We start from the raw sequence: 18,878 nt of genomic DNA on the forward strand, positions 1-18,878 counted from the left end.
ACACCAGTGTTATTTTGGAGAAATGAGGAGCAATTTTGGCCAAATGTAGAGATCACGTATCTCTCCGTGGTGGCATAAAGTCCAACACAGCCTTTAGGTTCCACGTGGCAAACTGTCCTAAAACTAAACATCCCGACCGTTGACTAATACAAAGGGCCACTTTTTGTGCAAAAAGCTTTGTGAGAGTGTTTTTTATTTTATTTGGGGTAATGGGAATTCAATAACAACAAAATAAAGTAAAAAGTCAAGTAAAAGGGTAACAGAATCACAAGAATGTGAGTCGGAAGATTTGAATTGGAGTTAAAAAAGATGATATTATATACGAAATTTGAATAAAATATTATTTTTATTTTAAAATTTTAAAAATTAAATCATTTATTATATTTTTTAAAAAAAATTTAAAAAAATTATAATGATAAGATGAAATGAGATGAGATGAAATAAGTTGAGTTGAGATAAATTGAGATATTTTTTAATCCAAATAGGACCTAAGATTAACATAAGATAAGTTATACAATCATAAAGTCATATAAAAATAAATATATAAGCTTACCTGATTTTATATAATATATTAGATTTACTTTATAATAAAAATAGATTTATAATTTAATATATCATATCAAATCACATCAATTTATAAATTTATTTAATAAATTTTTTTTTATGATTAAAATATTTCTCTGATAGAATAGTATCACTCTATTAACTTACTAATTTTTTTAAAGTTTTGATCAATTCTATATGTCATTTAAGTTTTTAAAGTAAAATCTGAATTTGTTTAGACATCATAAATGGTAAAAAAAAGGGCTCTCTCTAAAACTCTCTCCAGCCAAAAGCTCTTCCATCGCCTCACCATTAGTCTCTCCAGACGCCGATATACCAGAAGATAAAAGAAATTCGTCCAATAGTGCGGCGACGCGTACATCTCACGCATGACTTATGCTGCGTGCATGCGCCGCCGCGCTTTGGAGAGCTTCTTGCCGCCATGCGCAGCACCGTCGGGATCAGAGGCAGCAGATCTTCCAGATCCAACTTACCATTCTGCTCCAAGTGTGGTACATGTCCTGCACACGCCACCATCACCAATGACGGCCCTTCGTCGACGATTCGATAGTGTTTGTTGTTACTCTATGTTCTCGCTTTCTCTAATTAAGGATCAAGTGAAAGTGGATATAAAAGTCTCTTTCAACCAGTCTAGACCAATAAAATGCAGTACACAACCCTTCACTGTGGCTTCTAGCTGTAATTTTATAATCTGTTTATCAGACTATATTAAAATTACTTCAAGCAGTCTCTTCTGGTAAGAAATAGGTGGGAGCTAAACTTTTGATTCTAAATTTTTATGTTTTGGTGATATATTTATTAATTTTGAAAAGACTGTAAAAAACTCACATTCCATTAAAACTTTTATACTGTAATTCGCTACTTTATCAACGAATATTTTACTTGCTGGGAAAACAAACAAAAAGGGTAAAAAAGCGAAAAGAAATCTGAATGTCACCCAATTAATCCCATTATCTTTGTGTTTTTCATCGATCTTGGAGCCTTAAAAGGACGGCAAGGAGCCAACACTAATGATTCGAACAAAACGAACGGAAAAAGCAAGCCAGCAAGAATCATGAATGTCACCCACGCTGTGCTTTTACCAGCAGCCACATGGCTGTTTTTTCGTGGGTTTCCTAATATGTTGTTGAGAGTATGAAAACTACTGATTTTTTAGGGTAGATTTGGAAGGAGAGATGAGAATTTTATATTTTGTTTGAGAATTTAAAATATTATATTTTAATATTATTATTGTATTGAGATTTAAAAAATTTGAATTAAGATTTGAAAAAGTTGAATTGTTTATTATATTTTGTATGAGGATTTGAAAAAGGTATAATGATGAGATGAGATGAGATGAGAATTTTGTGTCTCATCCCATCTCCCAAACCTGCCCTTATTAAACTCGATTACCTTCAATCTTGACCCCCCAAGCCATCTTATCAATTCGTCAATACTCTATATCTGCCCCTTAAAAATAATTATTACTATAAAAAATAAAAAAAGTTCTTAAAAAACATAAACAAAGAGGATGGTCAACCATTCCATTGAAATAATCTTAACACTTTGAGGGAGGGCCCCCTGAAGAGTGGCCCAGATCCAAAGAGATCAAGTCACAGAGGCCTTAGGCCCTTTAGACGGGAACTCGAAGTAGGCCAAGAGCCTAAGAAGCAGTGTGCCGAGCCCACGACTGGCCTACCCATCCGAACAGGCCTTGGCACTAGACTCGGTTCGGTCAAGGAGCCCACCATAAAACAACTATTGCTTGGGACCTCGGCGGGCTGCCAAGCCCTGCAATAGGATACGTAGCAGACAACTACAATAGAGCACAGGCGGCTGGACATGTTAGATCGTAGGTGAGCTAGGCCAGAGATATGTCGCATTTAATGCGTGTCAGGGAGCCCAACATGCAACTACGTGCTGCCTAGGGTGCTGTGGGACATCATAACCACGGTCTGACATACTGCCATGACAGGAGGGTGGTGGCAAGTCTGACTCGAGCACGGCCTGACACCCCACAATCTCCCTCGGCAGTTGAGTCCAAGCCAGGTATAAATACAATCATCCCTCCCAAGGAAGGCTATTTGAACTATTCTACTACTCAACTCACTGCTTTCTTCATCACTCAAATATTCTCCCCAACTTTGGCATTGTATTCTCCACCAACTTTGGCATTGGAGTGACCCCGAACGTCACCAGAGCCCATTCTTCCTCTTAGTTGCAAGTCTTAAGAGTTTGGCTGTCATAGTACTGGTCAGGTTGTGAAACACGACATCAACAAATACTTATAAGGATGATTCATTGTATTTTTGTATTTTTTTTAGAAAATGTTTAGTACATCGATAAAATGTATCGATCAATATTGACTGGAACACTTTTCAATATCGATCATTAGTCCATGAAGATACATAAGCTTAGTTTGGATAGTGAGAATACTTGAGAAGTGTTGAGAATATTTATAAATAGTAGTGAAAAAGTAATAATAAAATATTAAAAAATAGGTGAAAAGTAATAAATAGTAAAAAAAAGGTAAAAATTAATAATAAAATAAAGAATAGTAATGAGAGTACCTCACTTACCAAACACACCCATAATCTTTATTTTTTTTAAAGGATGTCTTTATTTTTGTTTAAAATTATGGGTAGGACTTGAAAGCTAATTAAACGTGTGACAGCTAGCCACCCTTGCTGGAGAAGTGATTTGGATCATGATGGGGAAATAATTTGGTATCTTTATCAGATCATTGTAGTTTGTCAAAAGATCAGTTCGGAAATGAGCGGTGAAATTGTAATTTTGGCCAGCATTATTATAAGAGCTGCAATAAGATTTTTTTTTTTAATTAGATTGGACAATTAATAATTAGAGGAACGAGAGATGTTTGAATTTAAAATTCATTTCAACTAATTTCAATTCATCTCATTTATTTAATATATTTTTTTAAATTTTTACATAAAATATAATAAACATTTTAATTTTTTTAAATCTCAAAATAACTTTTCTAAATTCTTATATAAAATATAATAAATAATTTAATTTTTATTTTATTATTCACAAACTATTTAACTCGTCTCTAAATCAAAATCACTATTGACGTTGCGTTATAAAAGGTTGTTTGTTGCGATATAAAAGGTTGTTTGGTGGTACTTGCTCGGTCGTAAAGACAATCAAGAGTTAATAATTATATTCCAACTGCCGGGAAACTCTTATTTTAGAACGATGTTAAAATGTCAAAACAGCGTTAATATTTGCCGTCTTGTCAAAGGGTCTGATTTGTATTTACAATTTATTTTAATTTATCTCAATTTATTTTATTATTATTTATTAATTTTAATTTATAAATTTTATTATTATTCATAATCTATCTTATTATTATTCATAATACATTTCAATTTATCTTTAAATCCAAATGACAAATATGCTAAAACAAATAACGTCACGTGAGGTGTTGGGAAAAGTCCTACCCAACAATGTTGTCGTCCATTAATTACAGTGCTTAATTTTCTGTCTCTCGAATATTGTTTTGAGATTTTTTTTTTCCTAATTTTCCAAGGTTTTGGTTGCTTTTTAGTAGCTTTCATTAATGAATGGAAAACTGCAATTTGGGGAGGTATCACGCATCTCAATTTATTTTATTTTTTTTAATTATTATAATTTTTACAAATTTTCATATAAAATATAATAATTAATTAATTTTTTTAATAATTAATTTAAAATGAATTGAGTTGATTTCAACAATCAAACACATCTAATTTTCCAAATTAAGATCAGGTTCAAAAGGATCTCTAAAATGCACTTAAACTACAAAAATATTATTATCTAATACTTCAAGTCCAGATATTAAGGTTGCGTTTGAATGTTGAACTGAGTTGAGTTGAGTTGAAATGATAAAATATTGTTAGAATATTATTTTGTATTATTATTATTATTATTATTATTATTTTAAAATTTGAAAAAGTTGAATTGTTTATTATATTTTGTGTTGAGATTTGAAAAAGTTGTAATGATGAGTTGAGATGAGTTTAGGTTCCAAACGAAGTCTTAAATATGTAAATATAACTTATGCCTTGAACTGGGTTAGTTTGGAGAGTGAGATGAGATTATATGGTTTTAGATGAGTTGAATAAAATATTGTTAGAATATTATTTTTTAATATTATTATTGTTTTGAGATTTGAAAAAATTGAATTGTTTATTAAATTTTGTATGAAAATCTGAAAAAGTTATAATAATAAGATGAGATGGGTTGAGAGTATTTTTATATTTAAATGGGCCTAAGTTTGAAGATCACATTACAAAGAGATTTCTATGTAGAAGAAGATCTGAGTTTGGGCTGGACTAACAAGTCATTCTCCTTTGGACTTGCAAAAATTGGATCCATAATTATAAAACTACTTGTCGTTGCAATGAAGAAAAGAAAGTACTGCAATCATTTTGGAAACATAAAGTTTTTTTTTTTCCAAGTATGCTGCTAATGTAATAAGGAGTTAAGAACTTAAAATCATGGCGATTTCTCTAATAGAGACGCCTGCAAAGGGTAAGGCCATCCCCAATTGAAACAAGAGATGATTCGATACGAGAGTCTGTTGCTAGAAAGTTGTTCAGCTCCATGATATATTTTCTTTCTTTCCTGAAAGATTCTTCCATCTCATCATCCTCAGAGAGTACTACTGACCCAAACCATAAGGTATTATCGTAAGCAATTATTCCACCAATCTTAACCAGTTTTAGAAGCAGCTCGTGATACTTGATGTAGCCTTCCTTGTCAGCATCCACAAATGCAAAATCAAAGGTCCCCTCTTCTTTGCCCTGCATTTTATGGAGGTCAAATGTATGCAACACATAAAATAATGACAAGAGTAAAACATGGGATATTGTGTCCCGATTCATGTAAGAGAGAGTGGCTTATTGCATGATGGTCGAGCAATAACGACTAGACTCGATCGGCATGATATCTTAAATGTAATATCTTATATTTTACGCTAGAGAAATTATACTTTAATCATAAATGAATTCAACAAAAACAAACTGACGTAGTTTGATGTAGTACGTCGGATTGTAATTACATGAATACACATCAGTTTGTTAGTTTACTTTTATAAAATTTCCACTTAATGAATACTATCAATTCCAAGTAAAATGAAGAGCATAATATTCCAACAGCATAGATGTTTGTATTGACCAAGTGGTATCCGACATGTTATTAATTAATGACTTAATTTTCAAAAGATAAAAATGAATAATTAAATTGCAAGGACTTAATTCCCTTAGCATATATACCTCATGTAGTATTATGTTGGAAACTTACATTGGCGATTAGATCATTTAGAAGTGAGGAGGCATTTGATTCAATGAAGTTAATCTTTTGCTCCACTCCAGCCTTCCGAATAAATGGCAATCCAACCTCATACGCTTCCCTGCTCACATCAACAGCTAGTATCTGCAAATTAAAATGAACATGATCCAAAGTTATTTCAAATGCTCAATTGATATAAAACAATAATTAGATGCCAATTAGCAAGATCAATAACTAGCAAAATTAACAAGAAAAATAACACTAATTAATTAAACGTCCTGCGACCTTGCCATCAGCCGGCAGTGCTAGAGCAGTACTAAGAAGAGAATAACCGGTGAAGACTCCGACCTCTATTGTTTTCTTCGCGTTCATTATCTTCAAAAGCATCGAGAGGAATAGACCTTCATCCACTGGCACATTCATCACACTCCTAATTATCCATACATATATGTGCACAATCAATAGGTAATTAAATACAAAATACTAATAATTATTATAGTAATTAATAACGATGCAGAGCAAATTAAAATGCTTAAACATGTCGATCTAATAATTAAATAGCCTTAGATATTAATTAGTACGTATATACTGAGTGCAGAGAAATATATAATTGGCAAAATTAATTAACCTACGTACCGAGCTTGATATTTCTTGACTGTGGCCTCTCTGAGTTCCTTCAAATGCTCGGACTCTCTAGGGTAAGCACTTGTTTCGAAAATGTACTGTACGTTATATATATATATACCAGAAATATTATCATTTATCAATCCGAAAATGCTAAAATATTACTTGTTACAACTAAATTTTGCTACAAATTAAAATCTTATAAACTCAATATATATGATTTGTGAGTTACCAATAATGTAATCAATATTAATTTAACTTCCTTTTTAACTTTTGATGGGTGAATTAATGCTTCGAAGCACATCGTATATATATAATACCTATAATATATATAGCATTACTCTAATAAATAATTTTCGATGGAAGTCCAGCCGGCATAGTGTACTCATAGTGATCAGATATTATACATGACAATGAAGATCAAGATTAATTAAGGACAAACCTTTTGAAGGGCTTGGCTTTTGAGGACGGTCTTCTCTTTTGTTATTCCCATAGCTGAAACCGAAAAAATATTCACATGTGCTACGAAATTGATCTACGTACGTACGTAGTACATTATATAGTTTATTAATCCTAGCTAGATACGATCCCATTGCCAAATGACTCGGACTTGCGTGTGGAGTTTGTGGCTTAAAATCACCAATACATGAAGCAGTTCGCTCGGATTGCCATGTTGAAATTCCACCAAGTCTAAGTACTGTGTACGTGGAACTCTACGACAAGATTGCATTATTTGCATCACTCGCTATTATTTTAGTACGTACATAATATATATGTTGTTTTGTCAAATCTGCTAGCGCTGTTGAATTAAGTACGTACTTGAATGTCATTTGTTGTATTTTTATTTTAAAAAGTGTATGTACGCGTACAAGTTTCTGGTTTATAAATATATATATATATATATATATATATATAAAATATATAATCCAATATCGAATCAATTGATTACATGAAGCCAACAAATACCACACGTACGGTCCGATGACGATCAGTCTAAATATTGAGCAGTACATGACATGCATGCATGCATGCATACTGATATGTGATGCATGCAAGCATAAGAATATTATTTAAGAAAGACTGTTTATACTACGTACGTAGTTATTTCCGAGTACGAAAGGATCACTTCAAATTGGGTGGTGGGTTTGACGTCTAATTAAAATAGACGCCTGCAGAGGGTAAGGCCGTCACCGATGGAAACGAGAGATGATTCCACACGAGGGTCATTTGCTAGAAAGTTGTTCAACTCAATCAAATATTTTCTGCCTTTCCTCATAAATTCCTCCATCTCATCATTCTCAGAGAGTGCCACCGACCCAAACCATAAGGTACTATTGTTGTACGCAATTATTCCACCAATCTTAACCAGTTTCAAAAGCAGCTCGTGATATTTGATGTAGTCTTCCTTGTCAGCATCCACAAACGCAAAATCAAATGTCCCTTCTTCTTTGCCCTGCATTTTAATTATCATGCAAGGTCGTACTTAATTGCTATATATGATATGCTAATTAAGGCCAGGCCGGAGTATATATAGATCGCCAACAAGCAGTAGTAGTACTACTACTAACAACAATCTTGGAAGGGACGTGAAAATTTCAACCATGTAGATACATGCATGCAGCCTATATATATATATCATGTTAATAGTACTCTTGAATTAATGATCATCTGATAATTTGCTGAAGTGGCCGGCCGGAGTAAAAAGTTACTCATGACTTTTTACTCATGAAACAAATCTGAAACACTTATTGGGGTGATCAATAAGTGTGAGGTTAAAAGAGTGAGATCTATTATTAAAAAATTAATTTTAATAGTGAGATTTATTATTAAAAAAGAGTAGGGTCCGCTATTAAAAAAGAGTGAGGTTTACTATTAAAAAATTAATTTTAAGAAAGAGTGGGATCTACTATTAAAAAAATTAAATTTTTTTTATATATGTAAATCCCATATTTATTTACTTTTTTCAAAATAATTATACGGTACTTGCGTATTCACGACTGCAACAATCATTTCTTTTAATAAATAGATTTAGACTTTTTACAATTCTTTTACCTATGTACTTGTTATAATTCAAAGGAAGATAGATATATGACGTGAATTCTGATCCATGCACAGCATTAAATGTTACTTAGGAATAATGTGGACTCTAACATATATGCAGTAGTGTCCACATGCTCTGTCTATATTACTAGCTCCATACGGACTATATATATATATATATATATATATATATATATATATATATATATATATATATAAATTAATAAATAACACAAGATTTTGTTGCTAGAGGAAAAAAACTTTGCAAAAGAGAAGCTATTCCGTGCTCATCCATCATCCATAATTCTACTGTAGAAAAGATACATGACAATCATTTAAAACATGGCTTAATTCATATAGCAATAAGTATTAATTTATATATAAGGACTTCGATCCTCATCGCTTCATGATGTATTATACTAGAAAATTACGGTGGCAATCAGATCATTTAGAACTAAGAATGCATCTGATTGGATGAAGCTAATCTTGTGCTCCACTCCAGCCTTCTGAATAAATGGCAGTCCAACCTCATATGCTTCCTTGTCTGGATCAACAGCTATTATCTGCGAACATGATCAAAAACTCTACCTTTTATTTAATATGCTCATTTCATATAAAGTTACAATTCAAGAAGACAAAAAAGGAAAAAGAGAAAAAAACAGTATCGACACTAATTAATTAGTACCTTGCCATCAGCAGGTAGAGCTAGAGCAGTACCAAGAAGAGAATAACCAGTAAAGACTCCAATCTCTATTGTCTTCTTCGCGTTCATTGTCTTCAGAAACATTGAGAGGAGGAGACCTTCATCGACTGGCACACTCATCACACTCCTGTACGTTGTATATCATGAACACAACTCAAGAGTACTAGTATGAAGTATATTTAAAAAAGAGAAATATTCTAGCCACAAAATGATTATATAAAAGTAATTTTACAAACTGATAATTTGATTTGTTATGGTTTGTCAGATTGTAAAGTTACTTTTATTATAAAGCAGATTTGACGGATCACATGAAGCCACGTCAATTTGTGATATTACTTTTGTGTAAGATCTCTAATTTGTAACTGTAGCACTATTCTTTAAAAAAACTATATATATTAGAGACGAAGATATGATAGAGCAAATTTATAAAAGGCAGATGATCAATTAAACCGCGTCTCAAATAACCTTAATTTACACTGTGTGAGAGAAATATAATATATACTTTTGAGTAATAATAGGGAAAAATTCTAAATACACAAATCTTGTGCAAGCCTTTTGTAAAAAAGTGGATAAAAAAAAAAATTTCACACAGATTTTTCATAATAAGATCCATTTTTTTTACAAAAAAGTTTACTCAGAATTTATACATTTGGAACTAATTGTATATATCATTATTCATACTTTTTAACCTACCAATATGGATATTTCGCGAGTGTGGCCTCTCTGAGTTGCTTCAAATGCTCGGACTCCCTGGGGTAGGCACTTGATTCGAGAATGTACTGTCACAAATAATTAAAGGCATATATATATTATCATTTTTCTGTTGAATTCTAGCCATTCTGAGATACACACGAATGAAGATCATCAAGAATCCTTCTTTAAAGAACCGATCTAATGTATTAGGATCAACACATTCATGATCAATCCTCCTCTAAGGAATGTCCTGATCTATCTCTTTTTTATCTGGAAACAAACTAATGCCCTCTTATCTCTTTTTTGGGTCTAAGACATTTGTTCATATAACTTTCTTTTTCGAAGATATGGAACTTGGAAGATAGGGATGTTAAGGAATATTGCCTTTAATTATCTCCAAAAATATTTTTTTATTAATTAAGATGTTTTCCTCAATTTTGTTAAGGAATATGAGTCCGGACAATATTTTCAGAACCATTGTAAATATTTAGATTATGTTTTTATGCAAGATATATATTTGCTGTAAAGGGTATTAATTGTAGGAATCTCTCACCCCTAGTACTCCGGAACTGTTTTATCCCTGGCATTAAATTATCGGAGATCGGCCGGAACGCTTTTTTCCCAGGAAGTGCATACCTTAACTCGTAGACTGCGCGCGTTCTGCATTTTTATATATTCGACAATGTACGTAGAATGACAAGACAATAAGGAGAAAAAAAAAATCGAATTGTTCTGTTTTGGAATTGTTCTGTTTTGAGGTTACTCTTAATTTATTATAATATAAGAAAATTACACCAAGGAAACTAATTACCTTCAAAAGAGCTTGACTTTGGAGGATGCTTCTCTGATTCTCTCTTGCAGTTGCCATGTGTATATATGATGATCTGGAAAAGTTTTTCAAGGCTTCGTTCTATATAAGCACATACAAGTACGTAAGGATATGACTTGACAAGTATGGATGTAGTTCATTACACACACACACATATATATAGCAACTACCGAGTCCCCTAATGATGACTCACGAGTCGCTGATCTCCAACCTCCATCGAACCTGACAGTCCTCTCGTTTCCACCTCCCTCTCAACTCTTCAGGCTTCAACCCCCGCTCTCCACTCAACTACCCTAATAATTATTATTATTATTTTTATAGGAACTACCCTAATAATTATTTAACCATAACTACAAGTCAGCAATCGTGCAGTAGTGGAACACCAAGACCAACCCAGATATGGCTATCGGTCTGCACGTAAGCTCAGTCTAGTTTCTGATTGGATAATGTAAGTGTTTCATCTTATCTCATATTATCATTACAATTTTTTTAAATTCTCACACCAAATATAATAAACAATTCAACTTTTTTAAATCTTAAAACAATAATAATATTAAAAAATAATATTATAATAATATTTTATTTAATTTTTAACTTTCACCTCATTTCAACTCACTATCCAAACCACACCTAGCTATAAGCGGAGGACGGCCATTGCTAAAACTCTCTTATATCTCGCTTGATACCATAATACGATTCTTTATTATATTTAAATATATATATATATATATATATATATATATATCTATACATATATCTTAAGATTAACTATCTAAGGTGTCATTTGGATAGTGAGTTAAAATAGGATGACTTGAGATAAAAGTTAAAAGTTGAATAAAATATTATATATTAGAATATTATTTTTTAATATTCACTACAACAAATAGTAGTTTTTAGGATAAAATTTTTCCCTTAAATACTATTTGGTAGCAAACAATTATGTTTTACCACCAAATTCATGTGGTCAGAAAATTCTTGCCGCAAATAATTATATTGAACTATTTTATTTGTCACGAGTTACAATTTGTGAAAATAAGACTTTTTCCTACAAAATTAAGATCATCATAAAAAGTTTGCAGATAATTTTTTTTTACAGTGATTTATGCATTCGTTAGTGACGGAATTGGTTGGTGACAAAAAATTTACAGTTCCTGTGAATATTATTTGGTAGGAAATAATTACGTTTTGTTACCAAATTCACATGGTCAGAAAATTCTCGCCGCAAATAATTATATTGGACCATCTTATTTGTCACGAGTTGCAATCTGTGAAAATTAAAGACTTTTTCCCACAAAATGAAGATCATCAGAAAAAAAAATTTGCAGATATTTTTTTTTACAGTGACATATGCATTCATTAATGATGGAATTGGTTGGTGACAAAAAATTTACATGACCCGCGTATATTTCTTCGCACTTTAAACTTCCCGCTCAACAGATCGAGCCACTCTCATAATCTCCCTCTTCCACAAGCAATAAAATTTTTCCCTTCATCTCCGTTAATGTTACGATTTTATGGGTCCCCAGAATCTCCTCGCCGATGGCTATCTCCACCAAGCTTGTGGGTTGTGAGATTGTGGTCGCCGTTGAGGCTTTCTCACCTTGAGAGCTAAACTGCGGCATCCCTCTGCCACCCCGTTGTATGTATCCACTGTCAAGTGTCGTTGTTAATGGCCCTCATCGATGCCAATAAGCTTTTCTCTCAAACCCTCTCACTCTCTGATCTGATTTCACTCTCACACACGCACACACAAGCCCTCACTTCTTCTCTTTTTGCACACACTTGATCTCTAATTTCTCTCTCTCTCTCTCTCTCTCTCTAACTAATTGGTGTGATTGGGGTATTTTTTGATGTACGACAGTGTGGGTATTGAGTTTGTGGTCACCGTTAGGTTCTCCTCACTGGAAGTGTCGGCCTATGGTAAGTTTTCTCAATCACTCTCCGTCTTACTCATGCACGTTGTGAGGCTCTCACATCCCCTCTGTTTAAATGTGCACACACACAGATTTCTCTTCCTCATTTCTTTGCTTTCACATGAGGAGTTTTTTGGGTTTTAGAATACCATAGTTGGAGGCGATTTTCATCACTAGACCATGTGGCACGCTCGTGAAACCAACAGATCCCCACGTCAGGTTTAGTTATGGAAAATCTGTTTTGCTTTGCATTTGATACAATGTTTATTTGGGGGGGATGTATATATAGCTATAATTGCTTGAGATTTATGACGGTTTTATTAATTGGATTAAAAGTTTGTGCAATGGTTGTTGGTTATTGAATTTTAAGAGATTTTTGCGTTTTAGGATTGCTTTGATGAAAGCCATTACTTTTTGTTCCAAAATCCTAGGCTGAAGTAATGTCAAGGAAAGCTCTTTGAGATCTTAATACACTACCTGCTGGATCCGAGAAGAAGAATGAAAGCTATAGTAAAATGAGTTTTACCAAGCAGTTCATTGGGAATGCTGTTGAAAATGTTGAAGAATGCCAAAAGAAAAATTATGCCTCCCTTGTTTCACCTCAAACTAATGGTAATGAAATTTTTAATACTACAGTAGAAACCAGAAGTTCTGAAGTGGAATACATTGAATATGAGAACTTGAATGATCTAGAAGACGTTGATGCGATCATGGATGAACATTTTGATATTTGGAGATCAACTCTTTTTATGGTGTGCACATAAAAAGACATTAGTTATGTTATTTTCTCACCATTTTGTTTTTCAGATATCTGATTGAGCTTTAGATATTTATTTCTTTTTTTAGTGTATTTTATGCAAATAGTTATGTTTTGATTTCAGCAATGACAAATTATTGTGTATATCCTGTGAAAATCCTCTAGATTGTGTATCCACATGCATCGCAAAGGTGGTAAAATGTGGTCATGCACTAAACCACATGGAAAGTGATGTCCTTCTCTCGATTGTATTCCCTTAGTTTAAGGTCCATGTTGATATATATATTCTTTATTTAGTTTGTACTAGCTGCTACTTGTTTCTTGCTATGCTTTTGATGTTATAACCTTTGTATATATCCAGTTTAGATATATGCCTTGTTCTCAGTTGTTTAGTATGGAACATGAGATGGATTTCTTTAGAGCATTAAGGGAAATCTGATTTCAGGACAAGCTCACTGTTCTTTTTTTCTTATTTCTCATTTTTCCTCTGGCCCTTCTTCTTTGTAATTGTTATAGAGTTGTTGACCAAAGTTAAAATAATACTAGTAAGTAGGTTTTACTATTTTTTCTTTGTTTATCATCCCAGTTAGCCATCTATCCATATGATTGATTAATATTAAGGAAAAGTTTATTAAATAGGGTACTGTTGTGATCCTATTTAGTCATTGTTAGTAAATTACTTCCTACGCTTATCTAGAAATTGTTATCGGGAGGTATGACTTGTTTCTTTTTGCTCCTTGTACAATAGATGCCATAAGTTTGGGTTAATATTTTTGTAACATCTGAGTCCAACACGAAACTCGTGTTCGAAATTTTTTATGAAGGAAAAGCTCATTAGAGTTTTAGCAAGTAGTTTTGGAAATAGGTTACGGGCCCAATATTTATATTGATGGAATATAGACTTTATTAGGTTTGATATTTAGGTTTAATTCAGTTAATATTGTATAGAACAAGTGGGGTTTTATTTTTTTAGGTATCGAGCCCTAAAGCCCAAGCTGATGAGATCACGCCATGCACGCTTCTGCCTAATTTTTTCTAGGGTTTCAACCACCTACACGTAGAACCTCCCTCCACTAGGGTTGCTCTTCACGTTCGTTTCTCCACGGCATGAACGTCGTATCCCCACTACATTCACGGCAGCTCATCAGTTTGATAAACTAGGGTTGCCGCTTACACATTTCTTTCCCTAGCAAGCCGCGGCATATCTCTCCTGCTTCACACTCCTTTCCACCATAGAAACAACCCCAAACGGGAAGCCTCATGCCGCTGCCAAGCCTCACCACCACAGGGAAGCCCCACTGCCAAGATTCTACGTCGCAACCCCCAACCACAGTGACCAAAGTCTCATGCACGACAAAACCCCTCATGACCCAACGCTGCCGAGTCTCTCATGCACGATGGAAACCTCCCAGCCCCCGTGCCAGCCACCGCGAACCCAGCACGGTTAGCACCACTGTGAGCCATCCCACTCCTACACACAGCAACGCCACGCGAAGCCTCTGTTCCTCACTCCCGAAAACAGAGTACAAATCTTCTCCACCTTGAACCGCTGCAAGCCATCGTCACCGAGACCTCACCACTTCAGGATCCCACAGGAGCCGCCGCCAAAGACTTTCTGGCACCCCCAGTCCATCGCACGCCTCTCACGGTGAGTTCCTTCTCTCCCTCACGCCGTGCTTTCCCCACTCCCGTCTCTCTCATCACTTTCTCTATCACCCCCACAGTGAGCTGCCGCCGCTCCCAGCCTCGCCGCCGTCGAGATCCACCCAGACCGCCACCACACGTAACCTCATGGTAAGGATCCGTGCACGGCTCCTCTTGCTCAGTGGAGTCTGGTTTACTCTATGTTTTGTTTGAGTTTGGGCTGTTTTGTTTAATTTGTTTAACTTTATATTTTTAAGTTCACTCAGTTTATTTCAAAATAGTCCATCAACTTTATTTTACAGCAAATATTTAAGGGGTTTAAATTATGTTGTTAAGCATTACTTTTTTAGTTTTTTATAATTTAATTTCAGAAAGAAACAGTAACTGTATAATTTTATTTTGAACACTTTAATTCTAATTCAGTCTATTTTAATTAAAAGAATAATTCTAATTCAGTCTATTTTAATTAAAAGAACATTTTTGATTTAACCAAAATTATGATTTTTTACTTATAATGATTTTGATATAATTATGTTATTTAGTTTTATATTTTATTGTTAGACCTCAATAGTAAATGAGTTAGAATTTAATACTTTTCTTAGAAATTAAATTAGATGTTGAGGAATTTTGGAAGTGATGATATTTTTAGGGTTTGAGAATTTAGGTTTTGAGGAATTAAAATAGGTTATTTTAGCATCTTAGGCTTAATTATTGAAATACGAGTTCGATTGAAAATTTACGGGAATTACGTAACTATTTTATAGGTGACGATTAATATTTGTTCGGCATTGTTGAGGAAATTTTCAAAAGGCTAAGAAGTTCAAGTAAGCAAGGTTCCTATACTAGATTTTGCAAAAAAAGAAAATGAAACGAGGTTGACTTTGAAAATATGCATGTTTGTTTTGGAAAGAAATCTGAAAATAGCCTCAGTTATTTGCTCTGCATTACTCATGAGATCCGTAAGAAAGAGACGAGTATTTTTGTCATGATTGGTGTAGACATGAGCTAGTTTTTGTGCATTCTATTTCTGATATGGAAAAGAGCAAATGAGTCTTTCTTTTTTTTGAAAGTTTTGTTTTGATGAAATAAAGATGTTCCTATGCATGAGATCTAAAAGTTTTACTGTGAATACATGAAGATGTTTTTTATTCTATTTATTTCGAACATTGAAATTATCTGAAACTGTTCAGTATTTGGTTTTTGATATGATGTGGCATTTAAAACCTTGGCATGAAATTTTGATTTTGTATTCTAATTAAAGTCTGATTTTGATGGTTCTATTCTGTTCTGATAAGGGCCAACCACGGGTTATAATAGTAGATACAGCCCTTCCACGGGTTATAATTGTGGTTTATAACCCTACTATGGGGGCTAAACATGGTACACGACCCAACCACGGGTGATAATAGTGGATACAACCCAGCCACGGGTAATAATATTGGCATATGGCCTAACCACGAATGATAATAGTGGATACAGCCCAACCACGGGTGATATCAATGGATACGTCCTAACCACGGGTTATAATAGTGGATACAACCCTTCTACGGGTTATAATTGTGGTTTATAACCCTACCACGATTGTTAAATATGGTATACGGCACAACCATGTGTGATAATAGTAGATATGGTTCATTTACGGGTTATAATTGTGATTTATAACCCTACCACGAGGGTTAAATATGGTATATGTCCCGATGTGATTCCGATATAATAAAGATGAGGTCTCAGATTTTGATATGCCAAAGGATTTTTGAATAAGATTGTTTTCTGAAAGTTTCGCTATGATATTTTTGATAACATGTTTTGGTTTTGCATTCTGAAAGTAAATATTTCTGATTATGCATTTTGAAAGTAAATATTTTGTTTTACATTCTGAATTCTGTAAATACTCATATTTACATACTAGTATATGTTCTCTGCTTACTGAGTTGTTGATAACTCACTCATTATCTTCATAATATTTTTCAAATAATTTTGATACCTCAGCTAGAAGCCAAGAGTAGGAAGTGTTGGTAAGGTTTGATGATCATAAAGGAATATGGTGCCAGAGGGTACAAGTTTTTATTGGAGAATCCTTTTTTAGTAGGTTTATGATTTTATGTTATTTGGTATTTGGAGTCATGAATATTTCTGAATTTTTATGAAGTTTTTAAATTACTTCATTGAAGTATTTATTTGATGTTCTAGTGGAGGAACATATATATTTAGTTTGAATAAATAGATTTCTATTTTGATGGAGAATTTGAAGTATATAAACATATCATGAGAGATGATTTTAAGTTACAAGAGCTAACTTTTCGGATCTTGGAGAACGGAACGTTACAAGTTTTGTGCTATATTGATGCTGATGATGCTCATACTCTAAGGGCTCTACCCATAGTCATTTTTTTGATCGATTGCTTTGTAGTTCAGCATATACCTTTTGGATGGGTTGCTTTGTAGTTCAGCATATATCTTCTGACATATATGAATATGATCTTCATTTGTTAATATCCATGGACGATTTTCACATCCACTTGTACCCAGTTTTTTGTTTGAAGTGCTTTGTATATATACTTAGTCAATATGGTCAAATGTAGTTGTAAACTTTTATAGTTTTACTTTTCTGCAGTTGTAAGTTTTTCTAGTTTTACTTTGGGATTCTTTTGCTATTAGCTCTACTTAAATGCATAATATATTATTCACATTTTTTGTATTTTAGGTATAAGGATCTGATACTATTTTATTAGTATTTTTATTTATTTAATAAAAGATTATTTTCAGCGATTAAATCGCCGGAAATATTTTTTTTGTTACAAATGCATATTTCCTAGCATTTCCACCGCGACAGATAATCCAACCCCAGTTAATCATGATTGGCATACTTTTTACGATGAAAGTTTGTATTTTTGCGAGAAAAAGAATTGTCGGAAATACTCTTATTTTCAAGGAACATTTTGCTCGCAAGATTAATACTATATTTTAGGACATAATTTTGAAAAGTCAACTACAACTCGAAGTGGAGGAAAAAATTATTTTCGACACAAATATGGACTAATTGTGACAAAATAGCTCGTAGGAAAAAACTTAATTTGTTGTAGTGATTATTATTATTTTAGAATTTGAAAAAATTAAATTATTTATTATATTTTATATAAAAATTTAAAAAAATTATAATAATTGAATAAACGGGCCTAACTCTTTATAAACTTTAGAAAATTTTGAAGACTCGACCAACTTTTATTTATTTTTGTTTCTTTTTGCACGTGACTACTTTCCCCCGCACGCCTATCCACCGCGACTCTCTTTTTATCCCCTCTTGGTTTGTGCTCTCTTCACTCTTATCTTCTACCCGGCTACCAGCACACGACCATCAGTGTTCCATGGCCCCACGTCATGAATCGTGATCCTTTCCCATATGCCACGTCTCTGCCCATTACATTTAAGAAAAATCTTATTGTAAGTAAATTTGTGTATCAATTCGTAAATCAATATTAATATATAATATATATATTAAATGAAATAATGTGAATTAAAAATAAAAATAATTTTTATGATATAGGAGATTTTTTTTTCTATCAAAAATTTTTTTTTATTTTTTTTAAATAAAAAAAATTATCGATACACGATATGGTGCATGAACTCGTTTGTATTTAACAAAACCCTTACATTTATCGCCATGAGAGGTGCAGTCCTGCCCATATGTCACGTCTCTGCCCGTACTATAAATATCTTAAAAGAATTGAAAATAAAAATTTGATTTACAATCATTTATATATATATATATATATTTTTATATATTTTATTATTGTGATCAGTTGCATCATTTTATTTAATTTAAAATAATTATTTTAACCT

The 18,878-nt window shown here is 33.0% G+C and overlaps 2 protein-coding genes across 2 annotated transcripts; both read right to left on the bottom strand.

Moving 5' to 3' along the window:
• Window positions 1–5,054: 5,054 nt before the first annotated feature.
• LOC121256126 (flavonoid 3',5'-methyltransferase-like) lies at window positions 5,055–6,952 on the bottom strand. Its single transcript, XM_041156778.1, has 5 exons — window positions 6,902–6,952; window positions 6,472–6,557; window positions 6,121–6,265; window positions 5,848–5,979; window positions 5,055–5,348 (listed from the first exon to the last, which is right to left on the bottom strand). The coding sequence occupies exons 1-5, from the start codon at window positions 6,950–6,952 to the stop codon at window positions 5,055–5,057; spliced, it is 708 nt and encodes a 235-aa protein (XP_041012712.1).
• Window positions 6,953–7,615: 663 nt separating this feature from the next.
• On the bottom strand, window positions 7,616–10,763 carry LOC121256125 (flavonoid 3',5'-methyltransferase-like). The gene is made up of 5 exons (XM_041156777.1): window positions 10,707–10,763; window positions 9,896–9,981; window positions 9,185–9,329; window positions 8,931–9,062; window positions 7,616–7,912 (listed from the first exon to the last, which is right to left on the bottom strand). Exons 1-5 carry the CDS (start codon window positions 10,761–10,763, stop codon window positions 7,616–7,618), a joined length of 717 nt encoding a protein of 238 aa, XP_041012711.1.
• Window positions 10,764–18,878: the final 8,115 nt, after the last annotated feature.

Source organism: Juglans microcarpa x Juglans regia, chromosome 3D (assembly GCF_004785595.1).
Source record: "Juglans microcarpa x Juglans regia isolate MS1-56 chromosome 3D, Jm3101_v1.0, whole genome shotgun sequence".
Lineage (NCBI taxonomy): Eukaryota > Viridiplantae > Streptophyta > Magnoliopsida > Fagales > Juglandaceae > Juglans > Juglans microcarpa x Juglans regia.

Excerpts from the sequence above, each read along its gene's own strand:
- LOC121256126 (XM_041156778.1), bottom strand. The coding sequence starts at position 6,952 with ATGGGAATAACAAAAGAGAAGACCGTCCTCAAAAGCCAAGCCCTTCAA. Across the intron at positions 6,266-6,471 it reads GTCAAGAAATATCAAGCTCG|GAGTGTGATGAATGTGCCAG; the intron begins GTACGTAGGTTA and ends ATGGATAATTAG. Across the intron at positions 5,980-6,120 it reads CACTGCCGGCTGATGGCAAG|ATACTAGCTGTTGATGTGAG; the intron begins GTCGCAGGACGT and ends TTTAATTTGCAG.
- LOC121256125 (XM_041156777.1), bottom strand. The coding sequence starts at position 10,763 with ATGGCAACTGCAAGAGAGAATCAGAGAAGCATCCTCCAAAGTCAAGCT. Across the intron at positions 9,982-10,706 it reads AAAGTCAAGCTCTTTTGAAG|TACATTCTCGAATCAAGTGC; the intron begins GTAATTAGTTTC and ends TATTTGTGACAG. Across the intron at positions 9,330-9,895 it reads CTCGCGAAATATCCATATTG|GAGTGTGATGAGTGTGCCAG; the intron begins GTAGGTTAAAAA and ends TACAACGTACAG.